General features: G+C 37.5%; 1 protein-coding gene across 7 annotated transcripts in view; it reads left to right on the top strand.

Annotated features, from left to right (window-relative positions):
* The window catches only part of FAM13A (family with sequence similarity 13 member A), a 311,779-nt gene that overhangs the window by 151,361 nt on the left and 137,337 nt on the right, over positions 1-23,081 (top strand). For all 7 annotated transcript variants that reach the window (XR_004422991.1, XM_033105659.1, XM_033105662.1 and 4 more), the window contains one exon: positions 14,351-14,514. Coding sequence is in view for 6 of the 7 variants with exons in the window: in XM_033105659.1 (XP_032961550.1) it covers positions 14,351-14,514 (164 nt within the window). In the remaining variant the exon portion in view is untranslated. The remainder of the gene's footprint in view (positions 1-14,350; positions 14,515-23,081) is intronic.

Here is a 23,081-nt window from a genome sequence, read left to right as displayed (position 1 = left end):
TCAAGCTTAGAAGATGCAAAAAGTATGAGTGTAATCTGGGGCGTATATTATCAATAACAGTGTTTGGTGAAGGTTCAGTCAAAAACATTAATATCATCCTAGTCTTTCCTCCACACTGCAACCAGAATAGCTATTATAAAATACTTTGTTCCTCCACTGAATAATGAACAAAGACCAAACCCTTTATCACAGTACATATTGCCATTAACAGTCTGACCCCTATCTGGCCCTCCAGCCGCAACTCTTACCACCACCTCTGTTCACCCCCATGCCCAATCATTTCAGGTTCCTTATTTTGCACTTTGGCTCCTATGCCCATTATCTGGGAGGCGTTTCCTCTTTACCTTTATCTCCCTCAGGCAGAATTAACTGTGTGTCTTGTGTATATGCTTCAATAACATTGCATACATTATACGTTTCTTACTTAACACAATTTTTTCCAATATTTATCACAGCTCATTTGTATATATTCGTGCAGTTATATGATTAATATTTGTCTTCCTCACTAGACTGCCAGCTCCAGCGTACAGAAATCGGTTCTGATTTATTCTCCCTTGTATTCCTAGTACCTCACAGGTAGTACGTGCTCAGTCAATATCTGTTGTTATTGAATGTTTTTACAACTGTCAGTGGCAGGGTGGCATAATCGTTAAGGTTGCTGGCTCCTGAGTAGAATTGCCAGAAATTCCAACCCTGAACTCATCACTTACTACCTGAGTGGCCTTGGGCAACTTTTCTGTCTCTTTATCTCTGTTCTCCCATCTATAAAATGAAAATAACAGTACCTATTTCATAAGGTTGTTTTTAACTGGAAATGAGAAAAAAAAAATATATGCAGTGCTTAAATGTTATGTCTACCATGTAGTAAGCAGCCAACAGTCAGCTATACTTGCAGTTGTGCTCATTACTGGAGGCAGTAGTTTATGTGTCTGTCTCCCAGCTAGACCATCCGCGCCTTTAAAACTATAGCCAGCATCATTAAAGAGGCCAGGGCCTAGCCCCAGGCCTAGCGTGTCCTAATTGTTCAAGGAATCCTTATTGAAGTGCATTGTCAAATTTGAAGAATGCTATTTAAGATTGTAAGTTTGGTAATAGTGACATGTCTTTCCAAGTCCTGAAGTCCTTTGTTCTTTTTATCAATTATTATCAAAATCAGTACTTCTTCTAATATTTATCGTGTGCTTACTCTATTCCAGGCACTAGTGAAACAAGAATGATCTCATTTAATTTCCATCAAATCTTATGAAGTGTAGGTTTTTAATTATACACTTGAGGCAATTGAGCCTCAGAGATGTTAAGGGGCTTTCCCAAAATTATGCAGCTGGCAACAGGGAGGAAGAGAGTGCAAAGCCAGTTTCTTCCTTATAAATATGTTGCAAAGTAAAGTATTCGCTCATGTTTAGGACAATGGAAATGGTTTTTAATCCATTGAGAATGTGTATTTTACTAAAGCCAAATAAATGGTAACTCCTCCTAGCTTTGTTACATAGAGCAGCACCCTAATGGAGCAGACCTCCTCCTAAATGGAAGAGGCCTCACTGATTCTGAGCCTTATAATTCCAGGGGCAAGGGTTCATTAGTTTCAGAGTTTGGCAAAAGGAGGGCAAAACATTTCATCAGTTTTCTTTGTTTATAGTATGGACTCCATTAAATAAAACTTGGATTATAAATAGCATTTGTTTTATTCCTTTAATCATGTTTTGGCAGTCCTGCTCACAACACACGTAGACAAATACATGCAGATCAAATACGCTGTCCTGCTCACCAAAACAGCACCTTCAGACAGAGCTGTAAATACAATATTCCTCCACTGCTATTGATGTGGGAGGTGTTCCCCCCAAAGAAATGTACATTCGCTTATGGATTGATCACAGAAATACAAACAGTAAATGCAAATGGATCACCAGATAATAGTGGTAGTGACTATTCACAGTCATAGAAGAATGATTCTAGTTTTCCAGAGGAAGCAGCCCCAACTATTGCTGAACAATGCAAGAATCATACAACATAGAATCCTGCACATATTTATCTTTACCTGGGGAGTTAACTCTCATTTTTAGAGAAATCTAGGGTGCATAATCACCTTATCTCTTAGAAAAATAAGATAATATTTTTAAGAACTCTTGAATGACATTATCAAAAGACATTTTCATGTTTTGATTAATGCTCAGAAAAGGGAATGTATTTTAATGTATGGTTGAATTCAGCTTGGTAATATTTTGTTGAGAATTTTTGCATGTATGTTCTTCAGGGATGTTGGCCTATAATTTTCTTTTTCTTGTAGTGTCCTTGTCTGGTTTTGATATCAGGATTTTCTGGCCTCAAAAAATGAGTTTGGAATTGTTCTCACATCTTCTATTTTTTGGAAGAGTTTGAGAAGAATTGATATTACTTCTTTAAATGTTTGGTAGAATTCACCAGTGAAGCCACCTAGGTCCGGACTTTTTTTTTTTTCCTCGGGAAGATTTTGATCACTAATTTAATCTCCTTACTAGTAATTGGTCTGTTCAGATATACTATTTCTTCATGATTCAGTCTTGGTAGTTTGTATGTTTCTGTGAATTTATCTATTTCTACTTGGTTGTCCAACGTGTTAGCATGTAGTTGATTACTCATAGTCTCTTATGATTCTTTGTATTTCTGTGGTATCAGTTGTAACATCTCTTTCATGTCTAATTTTATTTGAGTCCTCTCTTTTTTTCTTTGTCAGTTGAGCTAAAAGTTTGTCTATTTTCTGTATATTTTTTAAAAAACTAGCTCTTAGAAAGTATATCTAATGAAATGTCAACAATTGGTGACTGTAAGTGAAATGTGTGTGATTGTTCATTGTCCTATTCTTGCGACTTTTCTGTAGATTTGAAATTTTTTTAAATAGAATAAATCAGGAAGTTAAAAAAACTCTAACTCTTAGTTTCCTTGATCCTCTCTATTGTCTTTTTAGTCTCTGCTTCATTTCCACCCTGACTTTTATTATTTGGACTCCGCTACTAACTTCAGACACTTTATTTTTATTTATTTATTTTTTTAAAATTTCAATGGCAAAATGATGCTGTTTATTAGTTTAAATGTAATGATTAAAATAGTATTGAACTTCCTATAGCATGTTAGATATAATTTATAATTGTAACAGGTCATGTTTCTGAGAGCTTTAACTACTTCCCTTTTTACTTATTTATTTCCTTTAATTTGTTTCATTTTTATTTTTCTTATTAGTTTCAGGTGTACAAAACAATGTAATAGTTAGACATTTATCATTTATGTCCCTCACAAAGTGATAACCCTCCTCCCCCAATCTACTACCTCTCTGACACTGCCTACAGCCGTTACAGCTGTATGGGATGTCTCACTTTAAATACATGACTACATACCTCAACGCAGCCTTGTGTTGCTCGCCGTCCTGCCGCTCTCCCCAATCCTTTCACTCTTCCTCTGTTTTAAACACCTGTTTCAGACCTTCTCCTTGGTCCTTAACTTCCACCATCCCCCTTTTCACCCTTCACTCTCAGATGATGATCTTACTTTCTGTGCCACAGAGAACATTCAAGAGAAAAACGTCCACCTGTCCCCACCCTCCCGTACATCCACGGCCTGCCCCCAGGCCATGTTCTCTCCTTCTTCCCAATCCCGGGAGATGTACTGGGCTTGCTCCTGTCCTAGATCGGCAGCTTCGCTGTCTACTGGATCCCGTGTCCTCTGACCCACTCAGGAACTCTGCTCCCTCTCCTGGGGCATCACTTTTTCATCTGTCTACTGAATCCTTTCCATTAGCGTAGAAATATGCTCTATTTCCCATCTTATTAAAAAACAAAACAAAAACAACAAAAACCTCTCATGACTACACAGCCAGCCCTCTTTAGCAATCACTCACTTCCTCTGCTAGTCCTTAAAACTCCTCAAAACAATTAGATAAACTTGCTGTTTTAACTTCCTCTTCTCTGTTCTCTGGCGTTCACTGTAATCAATCCCACTACAAAATGAAACTGTTCTTGTCAAGTGTCATCACGTTGCCAAATTGAGTGTTAAGAAATTCAGTTTTTCTTATTCACCCTGTTAGCAGCATTCGACACATTTGATCACTCCTTTTTTTTATAGCATCTTTATTGAGATAATGCAGGTACTGTAAAATTCACTCTGAAAGTTACAATTCAGTGACTTTTAGTATTCACAAAGGTGTATGGCCATTATCACTAATTCTAGAACATTTCATCTTCCCCAAATAAACCCCATTGTTGTTACTTCCATTGCTCAGTCCCCGGCAGCCACTGATTTACTTTCTGTCTCTGTAGGTTTGTATGTTCTGGACATTTCTTATATGCTTCCTTTTGTGTCTGCCTTTTTTCACTTAGCATAATACTTCCAAGATTCATCTATTTTATAGCATGTATCAATACTTCATTCCTTTTAGCTGAATAATATTCCATTGTGTGGATATATACATTTTGCTTATCCGTGCATCAGTTGATGGATATTTGGGTTGTTTCCACTTTTTGGCTATAATGCTGCTATGAACCTTCATGTGGACATACGAATTGCTTTATGTGGATATATGTTTTGGACTTGCTGTTTTATACGGTAACTATATTTACTCCTTCCTGGTTGAAACCTTTTCCCCTCTCTTTTCAGGACCCTTTCTTGGTTTTCCCTCTACCTCACTCTGAGTGAGGTATCTCTCTGAGTCTTCCCTCTAACTTCGGAGTGCTCTGGGGATCAGTTTAGTCCTCTTCCTTTCTCCATCTAGATTCACTCCCTAGGTGATCTCTTCTAATTACTTGATTTTTAAATACCATCTACTTATAGATGACTCCCAAATTTATGTTTTTATTTCAAGCCTCTCAACTCCAACTCCAGTATCCAATTGACTATATGACATCTCCACTCTTCTCTTATGTGCGTCTCAAGCTTAGCATATCCAAAGCCATAAACTCATGATTTACCCACCAAAATCTGTACCTCTTGCTATCTTTTCCAACTCCCAGGTGGCATTTCCATCCTTTTAGTGCTCAGGCCAAAAACTTTAGAGTCATTCTGGACTCCTACCTGCCCCACGTCTTCTGTCCAATGCATAGCGAATCCTGTTGACTCTACCTTCAGAATATGTCCAGTATCTGATCTCTTCTCCCGTCTCCCAGAATGAAGCCACGAGCCTCATTCTGGCCCTTTCATAGTCTTTTCTCAATGCAGTAGTAAAGATCTTTTTTAAATGAAAGACATGTTACTTCTCTGCTCAACATATTCCGACAGTTTTCTGTCTCCCTCAGGTAGAAGCCAAAGTCTAAAATGCTTCAGGTCTATGTGATCTAGGCCCTCTGCTACTTCACTGACCTCATCTCCTGCCACCGTTCTGCTCACTCATTTGGCTCCAGCCACAGCAGCCTCCTGCTGCCTTCAGACTTGTGAGTCATGTATCCTTCTCAGGACCTTCGCACCTCCCTTCTCTCTGTCCGGAATGCTCCTCCCCGAACAACCTTCTGGGGCACTCTTTTATTTCTTTTAGGTCTGTGGTCAAGACTGCAGTGGCCTCCCAGTATCTAGTCTCCCTCACTTTTCTGGCTGGGTCCACGATACACAGCCATCAGACCACTTTCCCGAACTTCCCTGGAAGCTGTGTGGCACCCTGTGACTACATGTTGCCCAATACATGTTAGATTTCCTTTTAAGGAGGTGGCCTTCCTTGGGCCTCTGTCCATCTCACCATGTTTATAGCACAAACCAAAGTTCCTGCCCTCATGGAACTTATATCTGCCTTAGGTGAAAAGACAACAAATAAATAAACATAAGTAAATATACAGTGTGTCGGATGGTACTAAGTGCCATGTAGATAAATAAGCAAATGGGGAATGGCTAAGCAAATGTGGAATGGTGCATAAGGGGGCATTTTGCCATTTATTATATAGTGTCTGAGAAGGCTTCAATGATAAAGTAGTATTGGAGCAAAATCTTGCATGAGTTTGGATTAGGTTTTCCTGCATATAAATAAATCTCCAACAACATTGACTTAAACAAGATAGAAATACATTCCCCTCAAGTAAACAAAACCTGGATGTCAGGCCAGGGCTGGTAATGAGACTCTGAGGTTTCCCGAGACCCAGAATCCTTCGGCTTCCAGCTCCATACAGCTGCAGTGTGGTCCCCACGCGTGGCCATCTGCTTTCCACAGGAGGCGTGCTGCCTCCCTGCTCTACTGCTAATCACTTGGTGTGTCCTGGATTTTACAGCTCATTACTTCACTTTCACCTCCACTTTATTCCGGAAAATGGAGTTTTAACAACCAATTTTCCCACCTGTACAACCTTGAGCAACCTTGAGGAAACCTGTACAATCTTGAGCAAATCATTTCAGTTTTCTGGGCCCCTGGAGTTCATTTGTGAAAGGATTGTAGCAGATCCTCTTCAACTGTAAAACTGAGTGGTTATAAAATTATCATCTGATTTCTTAATTTTCCACCTAATTTTTTTTGTATAAACATGAAACTCATATGACTTGTATAATTAAGCAATTCAGTTATTTAATGTTGATTATTTACCTTAACACTTATTTTCAAAAACCTCAGAGAAATTATTTACTTCTTGACAAATTTTAAAACGTTGAATCAGCAGCACACATTATTCTTTAAAAAATTCACCTGCCCAGGAGTCATCTCAGATATATTCCCTGAGACTGGCAAGTAGAGTGGAGCAATGAAATTAGGCAAGTGTACTTTTTTAAATCTTCAAAGGATGTCCTGATGTGTGCCCCTGGCTGAGCACCCAGCGTCATGGCATTCCATGTGCTGTCAATAGCATCCCTCCGGAACAGACTTTCAGAGAGCATCTTGTTTCAAGGCCCCCAACACCCTGTTTAAAACCCTGTCCTTTAAATTAGCGAGAATTGAGGCCAAAGGATTGCATCTGGGATTGATGACAAACATCCCACTGACTGATCATTCACTATAGTAATTACAGATAAAGGATCAAGACTTTTAAAGGAAATGTTTCTATTACTAATTGAAAATTTGTGAAAGTCTTGTATCTAAATTCCTAAACTGCTCAGTTTACACTGTTACTTTTTGCCTGAATTTTTTCCTAATCAAAGACCTGAAGTCAGGGACTAGAATGCATGACTGTAAAATAACAGATGGAATTTTGTGGATGTTAGTAAAAGGCTCCACCTTACTGCCATGTATCGGTTAATCTATGAGAAGATTCTAGAAGATTCTTCTAAAAGGTGAGCCTTCCTTGAACCCGGGTCCCAGGACAGATGGCTCTACATGGAGCCACATAGTCCCAGCACATGTCATCTCCTGCCCCCTGGTCTTAAGTCAATAATTCCTATGCTCTAACAAATTCAGATTCTTCCCATTTCTGTACCATAGATAGTTTTTAAACTGATTTACACATTTTGAAACCAAATATGAATGAAAGTTCTAAGATAAGAATAATGTTTACATAATGGAATTAGTGTGTTTTATGGTATCGACTGATAGTCCATTAATATTTCAGAGTTTCTGGGAGGAAGGTAGATGGTATCATTTAGTTTCCTTGGTCATTCATTTCTTCATTCATTCATTATACTAATATTGAATAGTCACCTGCTATTTGCTAGGTGCAGGGCTACAGCAATTCACAAAACAGACAAAAATTTCTGCTGTGGTGGCGCTCACTTTTTGTAGAGGAGAAAGGCAGTGAGAAGAGTAGAGTTGAGAAAAACCAAGTACTAAGCGCTTGTTACTTGCGTGGGCCACACTGTGAACCTGTAATTGATCTGATCGCTTATATTTCAAGAGGAACTTCTGAAAAATTATGAACTTCCTGTCTTTTCACATGAGTAATTTTTCTAAGTTAAACTGATTTTTGCTAAAATAGATTCATTCTAAAACTTAGATCAAGATGAGATTTTAATAAGTTATTACTTTAACATTGACCCATTTAAAAAAAAAAAAGATGGAGAGACGTATGTGCAAGAAACTAATTCCCCAAATTCCCTAAAGCATATTAATAACTTTCTCAGAAAAAAAACAAAACCTGGCACATTAATTAGCACTGTAGCTGGCACATAATAGGTTGATTAAATTGTTTATCAGGAGAATTGCTGCCATTTAATAAACAAGCCTCATTTTTGAAAAGAAAAATTAAACATTTTTGAAAAAAAACAAAAGGTTTTTTTCAGATTTAGAGGGTTTTTGGGTTTTTTTTTTTTAAGTTTTTAAAACTGCACGTGCCTATCTTCTTTTAAAAGAAATCAGAACTACACATCTCTTTTTTGGTAGTTTGTTATTTCACCATTTCTTCTTATGAAGATTCTGAGTGTAATGAGCACAAAGAAAGCAAGAGGCTTTGCCGTCTTCCATACATGTGACAAGTGGAGGAGAGAAAAGGTCAAGGATATGAGGAGGCCTAATGAACTTTATTTAAAAAGTTTAAATGTTAAAAATTAACTGCTCTGCTTTCTTCTATCACAATCTTTCTTCATTATTTCAGCCTCGAATATAAGTTTTGCTGTTTTCGTAATTTCAAAATGCAAATAGAGCAACTGACCAGTGCTTGGGGTGACTCCTAAGATCAAAACATTCGTTTATTATGCTTAAGCTTTAAAAAATTATTTGTTATTAATACTATCTCATAATGGCACACTAAATTATTGTTATAAATTTTCCTACAGCTGATTCACAAGCATGTGACTTTTCTGGGAAGAAACATAACAAGCAGGAAACCCATTTTCACTACACAAAGGAAAGGGAGCCGCGGATTTCGGAGACATGTGTCCCCGTCCAGCAAACTCAGTCCCTCCTGCTCTGATTCACCTGTCAGTCCTTTGTTCCAGTCATGCAGGGCAGACAGCTCCTCGTACACTGGCCCATGGGACAGAGTGCCTGTACCTATGGCTTACTGTTGTGTCCTCACAGTGACAGGTTTATATGACTATGACAGATTTATATTAAGTCAAGGTACATTATTTTTTGTCTTTTTTTAGTCACATCCAGGTGTCGGGAAATCAGAGCCTGGTATCACAGACATGTTTTTCAGGTGCTGGATTCCTTGTTCAATTTTTAAAGATGAGACCATCTTAAGATATTTCTAGTGTTGACTAAAACAGAATTTGGTTTTTGGTCTATGAAATTTATTCATGTATGTTTTAAGTATGGTAAAGATCTGAGTTTTATTGAAGGAACATGACTATCTCTATGCATTTCTATTTGCTAACTGAGCTCACACAGTGTTATATATCATAGCAAAATGATTTCATAGTCTCATTAAAAGCTCCGTAGACATTTTAATGGCTGAATAATCTTTCATCATATTGATATGTCAAAATTACCTATTATAGTAATTTGGCTATTTAGAATGCTTACATATTTTTGCCTATTACAAATAAAAATAAGATGAACACATATTCCGTATAGTTTTGTCCTCATATCTGATTTTTTCCCTATGATTATATTGCTAGAATGGTTCAGAGAGTGCCAGAGAGATCAACTTAAGAAAAGTTTTAACTATTAATGCAAAAAAAAAAAAAAAAGAAGAAAAACTTGGGTTGCATTATTGGGATGTAATGCGACTTTCATCCAAAAATGCCTTTTCTTCTTGAAATTCTAATGTTTAACATGTAACCAAATATAGATATTTGGTAAGCACAGGTAAATAGGTCTGATTATCTGGGATATAACTGTAACTCTGCCACTTACTCACTGGGACAAATCACTCAAACTCTTTATGCCTCAGTTTCCTCATCTATGAAATGATACTAATAATAGCCCCTGCCTCTGTGAGAATTAAATATGGTGAGAATTAATTTATGTAAATCTCTTGGAACCATGCCCAGCACAAAGTAAATGCTCACTGAATGATTATTTATAAAAGTAACAACAACATGAAGAATGTTTCCTAATTTTACATTCTCAAAAGTTATTCTTTTGTTTCTATTCCCACAGCATCTCAAGTACTGAAGTCACTCAAATTACTTTCAATTAGACTATTTCATACCTGTAAATACATGCACGGAATGTGCGCTATATAAGATTCCTGGAATTCTTAGTATTTTAGTTGTGCATATAAATCACATAACACGTGCCTAGATCCTTATCTCAAATAGCCAGTGTCAGAATTCTTCTTAGCAAAATGTTTTTCATACATGGTGTAGGGGCTTTTATAGTTTTTACCCTCAAATACAAAAGTTATCATGAAGAAAGCACTAAAATTAAGAAACAGAGTGTGGTTTGAACTAGCGCAAAGCTCCAATGGAAAGAGAAGTCTGGCCAAACCAGTCAGCATCCCAAACCCATGGTCAATTTCCTACTGCAGCCACACATTGTGAGAAGGCTGCAGGTGGGTCTTTGCAGACACATTCGCTCCACTTATTACAGTAAGGCTTTCTGGCCCTACTAGGCGTCCCTGCCCTACAGAGCTTGACGGAACCTCATGATGTCACTAGTGAGTCTTGCCTAGACAAGGCAGGCCTACATGCCCTCCTTGGCCCATTACTGCTAACCTCATAGCTGGTCTGGGTCCATTACATCTTAACATGCCAGTGGCAAAAAGGAAGGATAGAACTAGAACAAAAGTATATAAAGAGAGGAGTTGCCTCCATACGGGGTTTCTCCTTACCATTCTCTCTATAACAGGGTTTTTCAACTTCAGCTCTACTGACATTTTGGGCCAAATAATTCTTTTTCATGGCAGGCTATCCTGTGCATTGTGGAATGTTTAGTCACATCCCTGGCCTCTACCCACTAGATTCCAATAGCAATCACCCTCATCCCCGTCATGACAACCCCAAATGTCTCCAAAGTTGGCTCCAGATCAGAACCGCTGCTTTAAAGCCACACTGTAATAACATGTTCCCTGTAATAACCTTGGACTTGACTGACTGGGGTCATACTCCTCTTCAGAGAGTTCTGTGATGAAAGGGGTGTTGAGTGCTACCTCAAAGTCCTCCCCTAAACTATATACACTGTGAAATGGACACCCAGAAGCATAAAAAGGAAATTATACAGTCTACCAATTTTATAAGGCCAAGGCTCAAATCATGTGTTCCTCAAATGCTCAATTCCAGCTAAAGTCAATAAAGTGATCTCTTCCTTACTCTCAAAGTTAACACATTTGTACTATGTGTTATTAATAATTAGTATTAATAAGATAATCATATGCAGCGTAACACATCTGTGAAACAACAGGTTTTAAAATTCGATTACTCCATTTATCCTATAGTCATTATTTCTGTAGTGAAAATGTATAGTCATCAAGGTACATCTTCAAGAATATTTCATTAATCACCTAAAAATGCATTCCTTAAAAAATATGTGTATATATTCCACACTTCTAGTAGTCTCAGAGTTACTGAGCTACTTTTGTTCCAACAAACATCATAAATACTACTTAAACTTCATGTGGCATTTTCATGTTTTGTGCACAAGCTCAATTCTATATACTAATTTGGTATATATTAATAATGAGTTTATATTGTAAAGCTTATGGTTAATGAAAATCACATGTATGTTATTTCTATGGAAATTAATTTTATCACAGAAATACACTTAGATTGATGTAGTTACTGGTATTTGAGTTCTAAGTGATTTGCATTGTGTAATCTATTTTCATGTAAACTGACAAAACAGAATAAGCTTTTTCACCTTAGAATAGTTCTCCTTTACATAAGTGTTGAATCGAATTTAGAAGCCAAAACTTTTTACTGAACTTAAAAATGTCATGTCCTGATTTTAAACTATGAAATGTTGCCAAACAACTGCTCTTGCATTTGTTTTAATATTGAGAGAGAATTAAGTTAGATGTCAGATTCTTTAGCAAACTAGTTTGCAATCTTACTGCTTTTTCAGTGTTTTAATTAATTTTCATATCTACTCCCATGAAGAAGAATCACATGTAAAAGGAGCCCCGTTATGAAATATATAATAGCATATATTTGTACTTTTCACGTTCTCATTGTTTATTTGAATATTTCTTTTAGAAGTAATCTTGGCAAAAATCTCTGTGAATATCTTAGTTCATAATTAATTTTTTTTTCCTTTCTTTGGTTTTTATGTTTATAATTTGCCCTATAGAAAAATACAACAGAACTACCATATTTTGCCGTGTATAATGCCCAAATTTGTGAGGAAAAAATAAGGATATGCATTATATATGTGTAGTACTAATTCCGTATCTATATAAATGTTTTTAATTCTTTTATTTATGCTTATAAGTTAAAAGTGTAACTATAGAAATCAATAATGCTATCCATATGCAAAACAATACCCTGGAATACAATAATCAGTTTTATTGAACTTACTATGAACTTGTAACTTCGAAGAGTTCTTGGCCTTCTATGATGGGTAAATATCATAAATTTGTACATAAAATTTCTTGTACCTTGTATCTGTTCTTGTGTTTTGTAATTATTTTTACATAAAATGTCTTGTACTTAGTGTTAAAAAATTAAATGCTAAAATTCCTTTATAATACAAAAGCCAGTACCTAAATGTAAACAAATAAAAAATTGAATTAAAAAATTGAAATGAAAAATTTTTTTTCCTGAAAGTTTGGACCAAAAATGTGGATTCGCGTTATACACAGCAAAACATAGTATTAATTGGTAGCCATCAGATTTGGGCAGATTTTATATAACAACAATATTAATGCAGGCTAGCTTTTATTGAGTGCGTATTTTGCTTTGTGCTAAATGTAACTCTTTGCTAAATTATTTTCATATACTTACGTAATCCTAGAGATATGAATTTATTATATTTTACGTACATAATTATCCACATATAACCTTTTAAAATTGTGCGTTATCCTAGCCTCTTTGTCAGGCAGTGTCTTGGGAATATCTTGTAACTGAAACCTGTGTTGTCTGACAATTAGTATTTATTAATAGGTTCAAAACATTGGTAAAAATGTTAAAAATAATAACGTAAAGAAGAGGAGGAGAGGGAAGGAGTGGAAGGAGCAAAATAGGAAGAGGAGAGATCTGGTTGAGGCCATATAACCTAGAAACATGAGACAACAGAATTATGAACTAAGATTAATATACCGTGTTTCCCCGGAAATAAGACCTAGCCAGACAATGAGCTCTAATGCGTCTTTTGGAGCAAAAATTAATATAAGACCCAGTCTTATTTTATAATAATATAAGACCAGGTCTATAATATAATATAATATAATATAATATAATATAATATAAGAATACAATATAATATAATGTAATTTTGTATTGCATAGTATAGTATAGAATAATATATAATATAATGTAATATAATATAATATAACATATTACCGGGTCTTATATAATATAAGATTGGGTCTATATTAATTTTTGCTCCAAAAGACGCTTAGAGCTGATTGTTTGGCTAGGTCTTATTTTCGAGGAAACACAGCATCAGAGGACATGTAATCAAGTGTAGATTGTGGGGTGGTGTGGTACAGGAATTCAGAGTTGGGAAAGGTCAAGACCTGAAGTTAGTTAGAGAAGCTCTGTGGGCAGTGGGTTCTCATCTCAACCTCAGAAGAAGTCAGGATTTGGTTTGGTCTTAGGCAGTTGGTGAATGGCCAGTGATGAACAGGTGACATTCCAGGTGGGAGGACAAACATGAGAGAAATCCTAGAGATGTGAAAATGCTTCCAGTGTAACAAATACAGTTGATCCAAGGATTTGAATTTTTCCTGCAATTCTAATATGATTTTTACACATTCTTAGGAAAAGAATATTGGATGTATTCACATTCTTTATGGTCTAAAATAAGAGAGCATGAGGGGTTATTTCTGGGTTTGGAAGGAGTGCGTAACTTCAGATATGACACGTCAGTATACCTGGTATTTAATTGGCGCATGTGTTGTCCATGCTTTCAAAGATGTAAGATAACTAAAAATGTTGTGTTTTTCCTATTTCCTTAATGAAAAGTTTATTAGACCATATTTTGCTCTGCAAAGAGGGTTACAATAGAAACTATTAGCAAATTGTTATGTATTTTGCTTGTTGGTACTACATATTTCTACACCTTTCTGACATCGCCATTCTTTATTTCAGTGGTTCTCAGCCTTGTATTTTTCTGCCTCTATTTTGTCTTTCTTTCACTCCAGGTTGTAGTCTGATATACTCTCATAATCTCTCACTACATAGAATGATTATTATAAGGAGCATTAGGCTTGAGGAAGATTTGTTTGAGAATCCAGGAGAGGGGTATGGGCCATATATGGTTTGAAAGTTCCCCTTGAAAATATCAGTGTCTCCCCTTCACTGTGCCCTTTGCTGTGCAAGAATTTTTATATGCATTTTTAATTCCATACCTAAGTTGATATTTTTGGTGTAATACATTAGATTATTAATACATTAGGATTTGATCTTCTAAAAGTCCTTTCTCTCTTTTGAATTTTATTTCTAGATCCCGAAGTCCAGGAGTGAGGGCTCTATTCAGGCGCACAGGGTACCCCAACCAGAGCTATCTGATGGCGTTCCTCAGGTCAGCGTGCAGCTAAGTCATAGAAAACCCTGCTGGGATGACATGAAATCAGCAGAGGACACCAGTGGGGCCAAGTTGGTATCCAGGTTGGCATGTTTCCTTTGTTTGCATGTTACATATTGCCTTACCTGCTCTCATGTATAGGCTCATATATGTAGGTATGTTTGTATCCTATTGTACCACTGGGGTCAATAGGATTCAGGTCAGTAATACTATTTAAAATTCACCCTAAGTTTTGAGCATTTTCTGACTAATAGTTCTTATCACAGAAGCATTCCTGATTTGTTTCATTTTCTGGGTTAGAACAAATTGTTTAATCAATTGGACCATGCTATGCTCACAGGCAAAAGTTGGAAGAGTTACTTTTTGGATACCATTTTGTAGTATGTTCAATATTATCTGCAGTTAAAGTGGACATCAGAGTTGTTACTAGAATCCACTCTCACTAAGAAATTTTGAATGTTGCCTTTTACTCATTATGTTGCACATTATACCTGAAAGCAAACTTCTTTGGTATACTTGAAGAAAAAGGTATGTAATTTTGTTAAAAAAAAATAGATAAAATGAAGTCTGAGTCTTATTTACCCAGAACATAAGAATTTTTCCTTTGAAGAATTTTTTTTATTTTTGTTATAACTTAAAACCTATTTCTGAAATTAAAAAAAAAATTCCATTACAAGTATAATACAGAAAGCTCTAGCGAATTGAAAGGTGTTTAAGACATTAAATATATAAATATAGTAAAGAGCTTACCACTTTGGATTGCTTTATGGAAGAGATGGGGTTTTAGCTGGATTTAAAAGATGAAGGTAATTTAAATTGAAAGAAAAAGATGACAAGGCTCTTGTAGACAGGCCCCGTTAGGATGCACAGTGGGTATTTGGGAAATAGCAGACAAGTGTCACGTGAGGAATTAGTTGGAGAAAAGGCTAGGAAGGTGGAGTGAGGCCAGGTCATCGAAGACCTTGAATGCCAGTGCGAGGTATTTTTATATTCAGTCTTTCCTTCACTGCACAAATGTTCGGATTAACCTCTGGTTCCAGGAAGTGCCGTAGGATGGGGGTACATAGAGAACAAAGCCAACAGGCCCCTGTGCGTGTGGCCCTCACATTCTAGTGAGGAAGGCAATAGCCAGACACTAAGAAAAAAATAGAGCCGTGAGTGTCGTTCAAATGCTGGGCAAGGACAGAGGAAGGGCATAGACCACGTGGGGAGATGAGGGTCAGAGAAGGTTTCGGAAGGAGGGTGACTTTTGAAGTAAGGCGAGGAGGATAAATAGAAGCTTACTGGGCAAGGACATCGAGATAAGGGTGCTCCTGGAAGGAAAAACGACTTGTGCAAGGGCATGCAGGACAGAGAGGCTAACTTAGAGGAGAGCAGCAAGTTCAGCAGTGGACTCAGAACAGCTGGACAGGCTAAAGGTGGTTTAAGAGACTAGATAGGTCAGCTTATATACCCCATATGAAGGAGTTTGGAAAACGATGGGGAGTGAGTGCAGGAAAATGATATAAACAGACTTGTGTTTTAGAAAAGAGACTGCAGCCCCTATGCAGAAGGAAAGATGAAAGAGAACAGGGCGAGGTGCTGGGAGAGCAGCGAGAGGCTGTGGGGCGATCCAGTGCACGCTGAGCGCCTCTGTGAAGTTCTCATCATCACGGAGGACGAGGGGATGTGGGCAAGTCTTTGTGCCTTGAAGGGAAGGGAGATACAGGATACTGCTTCGAGGCGTGGACATTAGTCCAAAAAGGGGTGGGTTCTTCGTTGGTTTGTTTTGCTCCATTTGGGGTGTTATAATCTTTTAATGAATGAAATCTATGCAGGTTTGTAAATAGAACCGGTAGGGTTCATGGAGAGAAAGAGCTGATGGTATAAGCCAAGAGATAATAGAACAAGGACCTCTCGGAGGGAAGTCAGAGACCAAGTAGCGACCCCCGGAGTCGTAAGGCAGGTAGGCACCTTGTGCGCCGCTGGGAGCGTGTCTTCCTGTTGTCACTTCTGTGACCCACTGGGCGCCAGCTTTGGCAGTGCAGTCTTCACTGCCGAGGGGGAAAGGGGTAATTAGTAGAGGAACTAACTTTGGTCAGTGAGGAACAGTTCAGGAAAGAATAAGGGGCAAAAGACACAAAACATGGGGCCTTTTTAAATTTTCCTTCTCTACTTTAAAGACCAGGGTCATGTGGCTGGCTGATAAGCGCTAGTGCAGATGTTATCTTCCCAAATTAATTTATAAAAACTATGCCAAGAATGCCTTCAGTGAAATAATGAAAAGAAAAATTCAGATGTTTGTTGTTTATATCATTCTTTTTAATCACCCAGTCAGAAAAGGAAAGACAACAAAGTTTCCTGCTTCTAAAGGTAACAAGCAACAAGTTTCCTGTGTAGGTAATGAATTTGTATTTCTGAGATACAAGTCCAGTGAGATTATAGAGAGAAGGCTCAGCGAACGTTGCTGTAGCCACTCTTTGTTCCTCTGGTCAGCATATTACCAGTTAAATCCATATTAGTATTTGTGAATTCCTTACATACTTCCCAGTTTTTTAAAGTGCAGCCTTGAAGAACTGACTCCTTCACAGGCAGCAACCTGAAGGTTTAGATAGAACATCATCCACATCAAGCCTTGCTACTCACCATCACGTACTCCTTCAACTCATTGGACTTCTTGTTTCTAGCCAAAAACCTATAGTATCTATTCAGAAATTTTTACTGTTTCTATACCTCTTAATAGATTGTGAGACAAATTATCAAAAGACAAGGGAACATTAAAATAAATTTAACTAAAAATAAGCTTTAAATCCTTTATATATCTTTGAAGTAGCAGAACCGGTATTATGCCAATTTTCATTTCAAAAAGGAACGTGTGAAGCTGTTTTTATTTGCAGTTACTTTCCAGAACAAGGTATTGGTTAGTTTATAAATTTTAAAGATTTTTTTTTAAGTGTGTGTGTTTTCTTTCTCTAGATCTTTTCTTTAGAGAAGCTTCCACTTTTATCTTTAACAATTCATTAGTTTCAACAGTCTTAAACACAAAGGTTGGCAATGTGTATTAAGTGTATTGTTATGCCACTGTTCTCTAATACAGTATTTACTTTGGGTTATCAACTCTTTTTTAAGGAATTATCAAGAACCATTTAGTTGGGCTTGTCTTAGTATTGATTTCTTCTTTCTTTCTTCCTTCCTTCCTTCCTTCCTTCCTTCCTTCCTTCCTTCCTTCCTTCCTTCCTTCCTTCCTTCCTTCCTTCCTTCCTTCCTTTCTGGTTTCTCTTTGAAAAAGAAAAAACAGCAATTCAGCAAAATCTATTTGATCTATGATCTTGTAAGTTTGGTTTACTTTACAAAAGAAAAAATAAAATCCTTCTGTTTGCACTTGTTAAAATTTGTTTAACACATTTATACATAGCATTTTGGTATTCAGCAGTTACCATATCAGTTAACAACAAAGATAAAACCAAGAAACAACCTTTGGTGCTGAGATTTCCAGAATGATGAAGTGTTTTACGATTTTTCAACAACAGGTTAAAGGTTGATTTCTAGGGCTCTTGAGAAGTTATTTTTGGCTAATGGTGTGTTTTTGATAACTTTGAGTTTTTAGAGTTTAGACCTTGTCCAGTATATTTCCCCAGGTTGACTCACTTAGATCTTTGTTCTTCTTAGTTTCAATTCTTACATATAGTCCCATTTCTTCTTGATTTGTAATAGAAATATGAATTGTTAGCAGGTATTCATTGTTTTTCTGCTCTTCAGATAGTGGCAGTAAAAATAAGAGCTTAGAGGAGTAACATATTTTAAAATGTGAAGTTTTGAGAGTCCAAAGAAGAGCTAGGTATCATTTATTGTTCATTGTCTGATTTGTATCTTGGAACATTATTTATTTAGACGAATGACATTTTTCTGTAGTCCTATAATTGTCTAAAATTGTCATTGAAAATATATATAAACAACAGTCATTTTTCTAATTTTCATAGAATCTCTCACAATTAGAGTGGCTTCATGAGGAAAGCTTAAGGATAAATATCTCCTGATTTTCGTAGAGCTTAATGGAATGATCTATTTAATACTGAATTCCAAACCAAAGACAGAAATTCTTAGTGACATGTTCATGTTATTCAATGAAAGCATTAACTAATCCATCTTTATCATCTAAAAATGACAGCATCAATTCCTAAATTACTGTTAAGAATTCTTCTTTGTAATTAAGATGTGTGCATTACTAAAATTCACAATAGACTGAACAGCATAATTTCTAATACGTCATTTCTACTTTAAAGGAGTAAACAAATGCATGCCCTTCTCCATGATGTAAACATAGTGTACACGTTTGGTGGGTCAGAAGCACTTGCAGAAATAGCGAGGTTATTGGACAGGTGCATCCCATAAACAAAGCTGGAACATTCCAATCCCTCTCACTACACATGATATTCTTATATTTTTTCCTTTAAAAGATACTGGGGAGAAAAATAACAAAAACTAAACTGTAGGTATTAACTAGTATATTAAGAAACAAGCCATTTAAAAATTCTCGAAGGAAAGTAACATATTCATCCTGAAAAAATAAAAGGTAAAGATCTGTATTGTATGTAAAGGTTGAGATGTTGAAATAACTTGAAACTTCAGGGATGGCTATCTTATTGCCTTTTTCAATGTGTGAAATAGGTAAATGATCACTTTTTCATGTTTCTAGCACTATATTATAATATTTCAGACTTTTTAAATTTTATAACTTAGACAGCAGGATGAGTATTTTCAGTCTTTTAGGTGTTCAGTAGTATTTATTTGAAAGTTAATGTTTTATTTGAAAGTTAATGTATTTCCGTGCATGTGTGATTTTCTTAAAGGCCGAAAGAAATCTCTCGTTTTGTTCTATAAAGTCAGAGTAAAGACTCAAGAAACTATATATTGTATGATTCCATTCACATAAATTGTCCAGAGAATGCAAATTTGCATAAACATAGAGTTGTGATTGGCTGGAGGTGGGGGGCCAGGGAAAGACAGAGATTATAACCGTCAATACCCTCAGGGACCTTATTGGGAGAGTGAAAATGTTCTAAAACTGATTTATGGTGATAGTTATGCCACTTGGTAAAATTACTAAAAATCATTGAACTGTACATTTGAAAAGGTGGATTTTATGATATATAAAATATAGCTCAATAACATTGTTTAAAAAAATACAATTACAAAAAAAGAAGTTGGGGTAAGGTGTAATGGATATGCTTTAACAAGAGAGTCATTTGACGCAAATTGCTAAAAAAAGAAGACTATTGCTATAAGTAAATGCTATCTACAGAGAAAGTTGTGTTTATTACATTATAAGAGACTTTGTTCCTTCATCTTTTCATTGATTATAACAGCACATGGTAGCAGGAATAAAGGTTCTTGAGAAAGGTGATTCATAGGAGGGAGTAGAAGGGTGAAAGCTTTTTGTTTGGTTATTCTGGAGGGATTCCAGGTTGTGATTTACTGTGCTGTAATCAAAAGTTATTGAAGTGATCAGTATTTCAGGGAGACATAGGAACAGAAAGAAAAAGCTTCAGCATATTGGGAGCGTCACAGAAAAAGTCATAGGTCCATTGTTCATATGAAAAGTTACCCAGTGGGCTTCTGTTTCAACAGAAGTTCATGGTCTCCTTTCCTATAGGTGAGTATCCTACAGACATACCGACAATGAAAGTTTTGTACTTGGCTCCTACATAGAGAGATAAAGCAGTTAAGACTGATTCAAATGCTTTCATTTTCTGTAATGGGAATGTATAAATAGCTCCAACTGTGACAATTATTTACCAAAAAAATAATACGATGAAGAATAGAGTTAAAATATCTTTGCTTATGATGCAGAAGTGTTCTTAATTTGATAGATAGATAAATGAGGGAATCTATAATAAATCACTTTTCAATGTTGCATTAAAAACAAATCTTTCTCACGTTTCTCACGTTGCATATTTTTTCACTTTTTAAAAAACAAGTTTCATCATCCTGAATGTATTGTGGTACTTCTCATATTCTTGAAAATTTCCCATTCCCTGTATTGTTTCCTGCTACTCTGATGTTCCTTCCTCTTTCTTCCTGCCTCTAAATTCAGCAATCTCCAAGCCTCTTTCCTCAGCCACTGGCTCCCCCTCTGTCTACCATCCCTGCCACAGCTAATCTAGTCTCAGAATGATGATTTTTCAAGTCACTGTCTTGGACCTGCACTCGGTTCTAAGTTTCCAGTGCCTGCCAGCCATCTCCACTTCAGCCTTTACAGTAAAGTCACTGTGCCCAAACACAGCTCATTTTCTCATCATTCCCTCCCAGCTTGGCTTTGTGATTCATTCTCTCAACCACTAGACTCAACCCTTTTATATAATCAGTCACCAAATCTTGTCAGTATTTCCTTTTCAGTATCTCCAGCATCCCTTTCCCCATCTCCCTCCCCCTCTCCATGATCTCAACTCTAATTTAGGCCTCCAGCACCTTGTGGTTAGATAATTGCTACATTTTCTGCACTCCACTAACCTACTGGGTTCATTTTCTTCACACAAGTTGTTCCTATGTCTCTGTCTTCAACTCTTAAACTATATACGATGACTTCTGGATCTGTATCTCCCATCCAAAATACTCTTGTGAGCCATAGTCATATGGCACTCTAACTAGCAGACTTGTCAGCCTCGTCCCTCAGAGACCTCACACTCTTCCATTGTCCCCACCCCATCACCTAGCCACAGCCAGCCAATTCAGAATGCTCTTTGACAAACTCACTGTCTTTATTTTGCCTCATTACTCCCGTACTACTTCTACAGACACAAAAGTATCAACAGATTGTCCTCCAGCTCAGAACTATTTAGGGGCTCACTTGTGTCCAGCCTACAAGACACATCTTGTTCTGTCCCCTACCTGTTTGTCCATCTACTTCTCCTTCAACTCTGTGTCGGCCTTTTTCTCATACCTACAACCACCATATAACACTTTCCAGGACTATTTTGGATCATTTTAAAATTGTCTTCAAAATTAGATCATTTGTCAGATTTTGTCTTGATATTTGCTGTAAAATATTACAAAGCAAGATGACAAAATAGGAGGTCCCCCGCTCGAATCCCCTCACAGCAACAATAACTTGGCAGCCATCCATGGACAAAGATGCCTTTGTGGAAGCTTTGGGATCCAGGGAAGAAGTTGCAAAACCCCGGGAGAGCCCCAGACTAAGGAGGGCCGTTTTGAGAAGGCATGTCCACACCTGTTGGCAGGTTCACACACCGTGGTTCCATAATCATGGCTACAGATCTGGAAACAGCCCCTCCCCCTGTGGACTCATCTACAGCTCTATTTGGCCTTAGTCCTGCCAGCAGCATCATCCTCCAAAGGACCAGGGAGGAGCCATGCCCACCCATGCCTTGGGACCATTGACGTCAGTCCCAGCTGTGGACCCTGAAGGGGACCGTGACCTGACTCTGGCCCCTCACAGCCTTAGTCTGGAAAGAATCCTTTCCCTCCATGTCCCCAGAAGCAGGCCCACCAACTTCAGTCTTACAGGATCTTGAAGCAGTGTTGTGACTAAGACCAGCCCCTCCCAGATATGCTCCAGGAGTATTACTGGCTGCCCAGGGAACTGACAGCCGACATGATCTTTTGAGCCCCCAGAGGCAGACCTTGGTTTGACTGGATCCTTGGAGTTGCCCTGGACCTAGCTCCAACCCCACTCAGTCGTAGTCCAGGGGTCATCCTACCCACCCAAGGACCTGGCAAGAGGCACACTGATTTATACCCCCAGAGGCAGGGCCGCAGACCTCTGTCCCAGCTGTGGACTCTGAAGCAGCCCTGTGACTCCGTTCTGGCCCGTCTCAGCCACAGTCAGACACCAGTCCTGCCCCCCCAGAAGCCTGGCGGAACCCTCCCCTGGACTTGGCAGGAACCACATCCATTCGCATACCCGGTGGCAGGCGTACTGTCTTTGGACCCTGAAACAGAACATTGTCCAGCACCAAGCCTACTGACCAAGGTCCTGGAGGCAGCCCCATCTTCCTTGGGACCAGGCAGGATCCATGCCAATCTAAGCCGCTGGTAACAGGTCCTCCAACCACAGACCCAGCAGCCGCTGCAGGACCTGGCTTCATCCCCACTTAACTGACATCCCAGGGGCAATTCCATCAGCCCAGGGACCAAAGAGAAGAAGACCTGCTGAAAGCAGTCTGTAATACTGTAATGTGGCATGTAAATTACTTAACCCTAGTGTAAAAATGAGAAACAAGTGTTAATAAATAACTATAGCTACAATAATTTGTTAATGGACACAATATAAAAGTGTGAAGTGTGGCATCAATAACATAAAATGTCAGGGCAAAGGAGAAGTAAAATAATCAAATTTTTGTGTGCAATTAAAGTTGTTAGCTCAAAATAGGCCGTTATAACTATAAGATGTTTTATGTAAGCCTTACGGCAACTACAAAGAAAAAAACTTCTAATAGATATTCAAAAGATAAAGAAAAAGGAATCAAAGTATGTACCACTACAAAAAAAAAAAAATCACAAAGAAAGAGAGAAGCAAAGAACAGCAAAACAGAAAACAATTACCATGAAATACAACTAAATGGAAAGATATCCTGTGTTCATGGATTGGAAGACTTAATATTGTTAAAATATCTATACTACTCAAAGAGATACACAGAATCAACAATCCCAA

Source organism: Rhinolophus ferrumequinum, chromosome 5 (assembly GCF_004115265.2).
Source record: "Rhinolophus ferrumequinum isolate MPI-CBG mRhiFer1 chromosome 5, mRhiFer1_v1.p, whole genome shotgun sequence".
Classification (NCBI taxonomy): domain Eukaryota; kingdom Metazoa; phylum Chordata; class Mammalia; order Chiroptera; family Rhinolophidae; genus Rhinolophus; species Rhinolophus ferrumequinum.
This window is presented reverse-complemented; position numbering and strand designations above follow the sequence as displayed.